Here is a 7,193-nt window from a genome sequence, read left to right on the forward strand (position 1 = left end):
ACCCACGCAGGTGCACTAGCCTACGCTTAATGTGCGTTACATGTTTACTGTCGCTTATTTATGCTTATTTGTGCCTTATACATTATGACAATATAACTTTGATTGAAAGGAACTGGTTAATAATCTCATGCAATACACATGTTCACCTTTACTTGTTTAAATGTCGGCTTTACAGCAGAGCAACATTAATTCCACAAGGAAAATGATATGCGTTATTGTCAATCTTGAACCGTGAATGCCTTTTCGTTAGGCTGATACTCTAACCACTACACTATTGCTGTTCTGCCTCATTTATATGTATACCCATGGTGTATAGTTACCCGAACACATGCCTCATCACTTCACTTACACAGCAGGCATCCATTTACCTGTTGGAAAAAATGCACTACTACACATGCGTCATTCCCTCTTCCCTTCTGCTCTGGACTCGTGCCGCATGTTGACTCACTCCGAGGATATTCAGACCTCTACAACCTATAGTCCTGGCACATACATGTATTTGATTGTCAGGGTGTTCATATGGTCTTCCGGGTTTAGGCTTGTCTGACTGGGGACCAGGACTGCCCTGTACCTAGTTGAAAGTCCACTTTTAGCGTTCTACCTGTGGTTGGGGATGCAGAGGTGTGCTCAGCGATGGCCATCCTGATATATAACACCACTAACTATTACAGGGATTTCCTATATTGTGACCATGTTCATTCTTCATATCTACATATATTTATATATATATATATTTATATATGTGTGTGTATGTATCAGTCTGTACATACACATGCATATACACCTACATGCTCATTTACATTTCCCATACTATTGAATCTATTGAATCGGGTTGCCACCTTTTCATATGGCCAAAGCGGAGCATTTTCGGGACACACATCAGACTTTACAGGCCGACACATATCCACGGTCAGTACAAAGGTTAGAACTTTACTTATTTCCCTAAATGAATGCTTATTCTTGTAGTGTTTGTTTTATTTACCTGTTTCTTGCAACTTTGAGCATTTTACATAAATAACTGTTTTATGCAACTGTTACATGATGTATGGGACATATTTCCTACTATCACAGGACATTTGCCATTTCATTATATTTGGTCTGGACACAACCTCACAAGGTGGGGCAGGTGGTAACCCTACTTACATCTGCTTTACAGCGCCTTGAGCACCCTATATCCGACTGCCACTATGCGAATGTGTAAGGTATATATTCCCGATCATGCACATGGGGAGACGTGCATCATGGTCAGGTGTTTAATCCCAGGTCGTAGGTTCTGCAGGACCGGCTGGAGGCTGAGAAGTCTTGTAGACAGCTACTGCTCATACAACTTGTGTCTAGATGTATGCAGGACTGGACATCATGCCGTGACACCAAATCTAATGTTTAGAACAGATACATATCCCATGAGAGATATCCAAAAATTGTGAGGAACGATGACCATCTTTGCTTTACAGCTGTAAGATAGGGTTATACATGCAAGGGATACATAGTTTGCAATCCTGAGAATGCCTAGGGTGAGACTGCCTACTAGATATGGGTAGGGGTCACTATGTGCAGATATGGCCGCGCCTATCTAGCAGCCCGAGTATGGCTGGTTTTGGTGGACGTTCAGGAAGGGGGGTGTGGTGTGCTGTGAAGGGGATAATAGGTATTCAATTAGGTATCCAGGTGTGTTGGGGTTGGATGGCTCAGTTCAGGCCAGACCATTATGTGGGTATGTGCCGATAACGTTTCTGTACATGTGTATTGCACATTTTAATGTTCACATGTTTGTGGGATTGTATTGCGGATGTGTATATTTGTTCTTTGGTTATCTTCCTGATTCACACACCACTCCCTCGTAGACCTCCAGTTCACCTATTATGCATCCAACCCAGTCTCCCATTGGTGATATATTACATTACCCATCACCCCCCACCCCCATATTCCACAATCAACATTCATCCCTTCTCTAGTTGATATCCCATGGCACAGTCAACAGAACAAATTGCGTACACTACATATCTCTGGGACCAATATGGTTGTGAAGTCTACACTAACATTTCAGATCAACCACATACTGTACGTCACACACATAGGTACTCGCAAATACTTATCTTTCATGACATGGTAGGTAGACCCTGGTAATACCCATTCATCTATGAGCCATCCTGGCAAGGATGTCTTGGACTGTGAATAGGCAGATATTGGGTGAATGCTCTGAACATTGGTAGGGTTGCCACCTTTTCATATGACCTGGATGGGACATTTTCGTGACACACATCTGAGTTTACAGGCCAACACATACCCATGGTCATTACAAAGGATAGTACTTTAGTTTCATGCCTACATATAAGCTTTTATTGTTTTAGTGGTGTAGTTGCTTATTCTGTTTTGTTTACTTGCTTATTCTGTTTCTTGTAACATATAGGTAGTTTATATATGGACATACATACTGTATGGGACTATTTCATAACATATGGAACATAATTATGTCTTACTATCGTAGGACATTTCACATTTATTATGAATTTGGTATGGACACACCTGCCTAGAGGGGGACTGTCCCTCACAATGTGGGAGAGGTGGTAACCCAAACCATTGGGCTAGGCTTGGCAATTGGCGGCACGCTAACACGATGCATTTCGCTTCCACTTGGTATAATTAGCGACACTACAATGGAATATGGGCACGGGGTTTTAAGTATCTTTGTTCAAGGGACGGGGACTCAATATTCAGCTATGTGCCTTTGTGTTTACTTCTTATTGTGGTGTTCGCAAGATGTCTTGTATGCTTTGCATATATTTCAGTATCCACGGACACTGACAGGAGTGATTACTATTGGAGGCAGGCTGTACTAGTCAGCATTTTAGGTTGCGTGTATGCAGCTGACATGATCATGCCTCCGTGCAGCACTTGGACATGCCCCCTGTACTCGTACACGTTTACTATGCATGTGGCCATTACAGCAGCGCTCCTTCATTAATATGCATGTGGTGCTGCTGTTCCATCTCTACACCACCTGGTTGGCACAAGGCTAGCGCCATCTTCGCACCGAGCTTCATGAATCCCGGGCCCTTTTGATCTGAGTTGGTATGCACTTAGAGTGACAATAGACTAGAAAAAGAGGCTGTAGTAATAGGGAAGAACTGTCCATCCCACAAAATAAAAAGCTATGTTCCTGTACTTCTTTTTTTTTGGTCAAACTTATGAGTGAAATTGAGATTGTCGCATCACTATATCTACCTAGATAAATAAAAAAGGACTATCCTTAAAAGGAGTGAATGAAAGGCTATATTACAAGAGAGCTATCACTTTTGTTTAAAAAATGAAAGTACTATATGCCATTGCTTTGCAAATGCTAACATTTTGTCATTCAGGAACACACTGTTGTAATATAAAGGACACATTTTCTGTAGAATTTGTTTGATGAGATGTCATTTTTGTGCATATTGAGTGATTTGTATAATGTGGCTAAACAAATATTTCTCCTTCTTTGCAGCGAACATCTTGACTGTGATCATCCTGTCCCAGCTGGTAGCCCGCAGACAAAAGTCATCTTATAATTATCTTTTGGCCCTGGCTGCAGCTGACATACTGGTACTGTTTTTCATTGTATTTGTGGATTTCCTACTTGAAGATTTTATTCTGAACAAGCAAATGCCTCATGTGCTGGACAAAGCGATAGAAATTGTGGAATTCTCCTCTATACATACATCCATATGGATTACTGTCCCCTTAACAATTGACCGATACATTGCTGTGTGCCACCCACTTAGGTATCATACTGTGTCCTATCCAGCTCGTACTCGAAAAGTCATTATTTGTGTCTACTTTACATGTTTTACAACAAGCATTCCCTACTACTGGTGGCCCAATATTTGGAATGAAGAATATACAAGCACTTTTGCGCATCAAGTTCTTATCTGGGTCCACTGTTTCACTGTTTATTTGGTGCCATGCTTTATCTTCTTTGTCTTAAATTCAATAATAGTTCACAAGCTCAAAAGAAAAAGCCATTTTAGACTGCGGGGATACTCCACAGGGAAAACCACTGCAATTTTGCTCACTATAACCTCAATATTTGCTATACTTTGGGCACCAAGGATAGTAATGATTCTTTATCATCTGTATGTGTCTCCTATAAATAACAGCTGGCTCATACACATCATATCAGACATTGCCAACATGTTAGCCTTGTTAAATACAGCCATCAACTTCTTTTTGTATTGTTTTATCAGCAAACGATTTCGCAGAATGGCAGCTTCATCCCTGAAGGCTTTTTTTAAGTGCCAGAAACAACCAGTGCAATTTTATACCAACCATAACTTCTCAATAACTAGCAGTCCTTGGATTTCACCTGCAAATTCTCACTGCATTAAAATGTTGGTTTACCAGTATGATAAAAATGGAAAGCCTGTAAGAATATCTCCTTAAGAAGATGGATTTTACATTAGACTTTTACAACTCTTTAAGTTTGGACAGTAGTGTTTTACAACATTGTCTAAACAAATTCTCCCAATATTTGGACTGGAATTTTAACTGGCATGTTTCATATTTAAATGAGGATTAAGGTATTAAAATTTATGTATGTTCTCAAAATGTAATTATTTTACAAAGTACAACTAAAACTAATGGTACCTCTTTTCCAGTTTGATATACAGTGTTTACCTATTTCTGTTTTCATTTTCCCCAGGCTGTATCATTCGGATATTTGTACTGAGTATTAAGGTTAGCAAATTAAAGGCCTGAACATTTTATAATGTATCTTTAGAAATTAATCTGCATATATATTTTCATGAAATTCTGAATGAAAGTTTGCCTATGTTTCAGTAGTATACAAAGGAACCTTAAGCACTAAGTCATAATCATTTGGAATATGTGAGAGGCACACATATCATCAGATTGTGCCCCTTGCTATTGGTGCTACATATCAGAATAATCTCTGATATATAGGGCTCTCCAGTGGGTACACTGTACCCCTACAATGGAAACTATTACATTAGAAACTATTACTGCGTCGCCTGAATCTGCAGCAAACATGTTCTTTCAGTTTCCCCTTGAGCAAAATGACCAGAGCATTCACAAATTATTATACGCTTAACCCATAGATGCTGGGAGTCCTCACCTACCCAGCACCCCCCTTTTTGGCAGAGAACTTCTACTTTCACTTACAGCAGTGATGGTACTGATTAGATTCCCCAGACTAGACTTCACTTAACCCAGTGTCAATCTCACTGTTCAGTCTACCCTCATTCAACAGGAAGGATGGGAGCTGTTGGCATACTCTGTATTTATCATTGTTATAGTTATTCTCCCCAACTTACCCCCCCCCCACTCACACACTCTTATTAACAGGGACAAGGCCCCCTTACAACTCTTTCTACCTTTTTGTAGCAAAAAGCATCCTTCTGACAGCACATTTGTCTTGACAGCTGTTGGATTCCAATTCAGTGATGCATTCATGAATAAAATCTAACAACCCCCCCCCCCCCACATACACCAGCAACAGCAAACAATTGTCTACAACCCCCATTTCCTTATTAGATAGAACTTTGTGATAGTTAAAAAAACTGGCAGCCTGGTCAGCATGCTGATGAATATGTTGGAATCCTTACATGAACCCAGATGTTGTGTTGGTCACCTACTACCTGATACCCCATTTGGTTACTTAGAAATATGAAATGCCTACACTAATTCAGTGCACAGTAATTATGTTTAAGAATATGGTCTTAGCAATGCTGGATTTGTAAGTCATGCTAGCCATTTGCTAGAGCGCTGCCTCTGAGCTAACCCTCACCTCCCATCTCTCACTACGTAGTAGGACCAGACTATGCCTGCAGTGTTTTCTACAGTGTACTGCTGAGCCCTTGTGAACTACAACTGTTCCCTTTTTGCAGTCAAAATCCATTGCAAACTAGGCTTTGTATTTATTTCTCTTTCTGTGTATCAGAAAGACAGCAAGATTCTTATACCCTAGAACAGCTACACATCGATTTGCTTTCTTACATTATAAAATAAATAGCTGCTGCTATGAAGTACACCATGCTATAAAAGAAATGAAAACACTGCACTGAAACTTATTTTTTCTTTCTAATCTTTCAAGCACTATAGCTATGAATTAATTTATTGGTATACTGAAATATGTGAACTACAAAAATATTTGAGTTATATGTGATGAATATTTATCCATATTCATAGATATAAATATGTGATTATTTTATTTATATATTTAACTGATACATATTTATTTGTAACTTATGGTTAAATATAAATATTGAATGTTATTTATTAGTAAAGTTCAAAAGTATATTTTATAGACTACCTGAGAGAAGATACTTATGGCATTGAAGTCACCTAGAACCACTGCTGCAAAGCAACAATTTTAATGGGTACTTTATTGCCTTTTCTATTTTTAAATAAATTATACATAATTCTCATACAGTACTTAAGTAGAATTGTGTTCTTCAGACATAAACAAATCTGACTAGTTACTTGACTGTATGAATAGAATGAAAGTTATTTAATTGTTAGAAGTCCATTTTTTAAGTATATTGTGCACTTCGAGAAAATATAGGGGCTTCTTCTTTGAGCACTTCCTGACATTCTTGGCATTATATATACAAACATTTTGATAAGAGGAGATGTGAGTTTTAAATATTTTTGTACTAAGTGTTAATGTTTAGCATTTTTAAAATTGCTTAGATGGTGCCAGTCAGGTATTACAGAACTTGTATCTTTAATACGTATTGTGACTGTTGTTTATTTATTATTCAGAATATATGTTACTGCAATAACAACAAAACATATACTTTGGATGGCATTTATACCATTTCTCCAGTGTGATGAAAAGTAATTTTATGATTTTATTTATTTAGAGTAAAATGATCAAGGCTACTTTATTCATCTTTTATCAGAAAATGCTACAACTTGGCCTGTCTGAGCACCAGTAAGGAATTGTAAATAGATTTTACAGAACCTGACACTTCACACCACATTACCAATAGTAGAACTTGTATTTCTTAATGTATTTACTACCTGCTCTGCTATCAGTCTATGGTGTGCAATGTCCAGTGTTTGGTGTTTCTTTCTACTATGCTCACTTGCAAAATTGTTAAAAGACAAGTCATCATGGTGGTAAAATTAGACGTGATCACCTACTCTATGCCAGAATTTGGGCTCATAAAAAATAGAAATTGATTAATGTAATCATT

General features: G+C 38.3%; 1 protein-coding gene across 1 annotated transcript in view; it reads left to right on the forward strand.

Annotated features, from left to right (window-relative positions):
• The window catches only part of GPR139 (G protein-coupled receptor 139), a 288,430-nt gene extending 282,302 nt beyond the window's left edge, over window positions 1–6,128 (forward strand). Inside the window, exon 3 of the mRNA XM_044089742.1 lies at window positions 3,482–6,128. Coding sequence (XP_043945677.1) covers window positions 3,482–4,416 — 935 coding nt within the window. The 3' untranslated portion in view covers window positions 4,417–6,128. The remainder of the gene's footprint in view (window positions 1–3,481) is intronic.
• The last annotated feature ends 1,065 nt before the right edge of the window (window positions 6,129–7,193 follow it).

Source organism: Protopterus annectens, chromosome 12.part0, assembly GCF_019279795.1.
Source record: "Protopterus annectens isolate FY-2018-M chromosome 12.part0, PAN1.0, whole genome shotgun sequence".
Classification (NCBI taxonomy): domain Eukaryota; kingdom Metazoa; phylum Chordata; order Ceratodontiformes; family Protopteridae; genus Protopterus; species Protopterus annectens.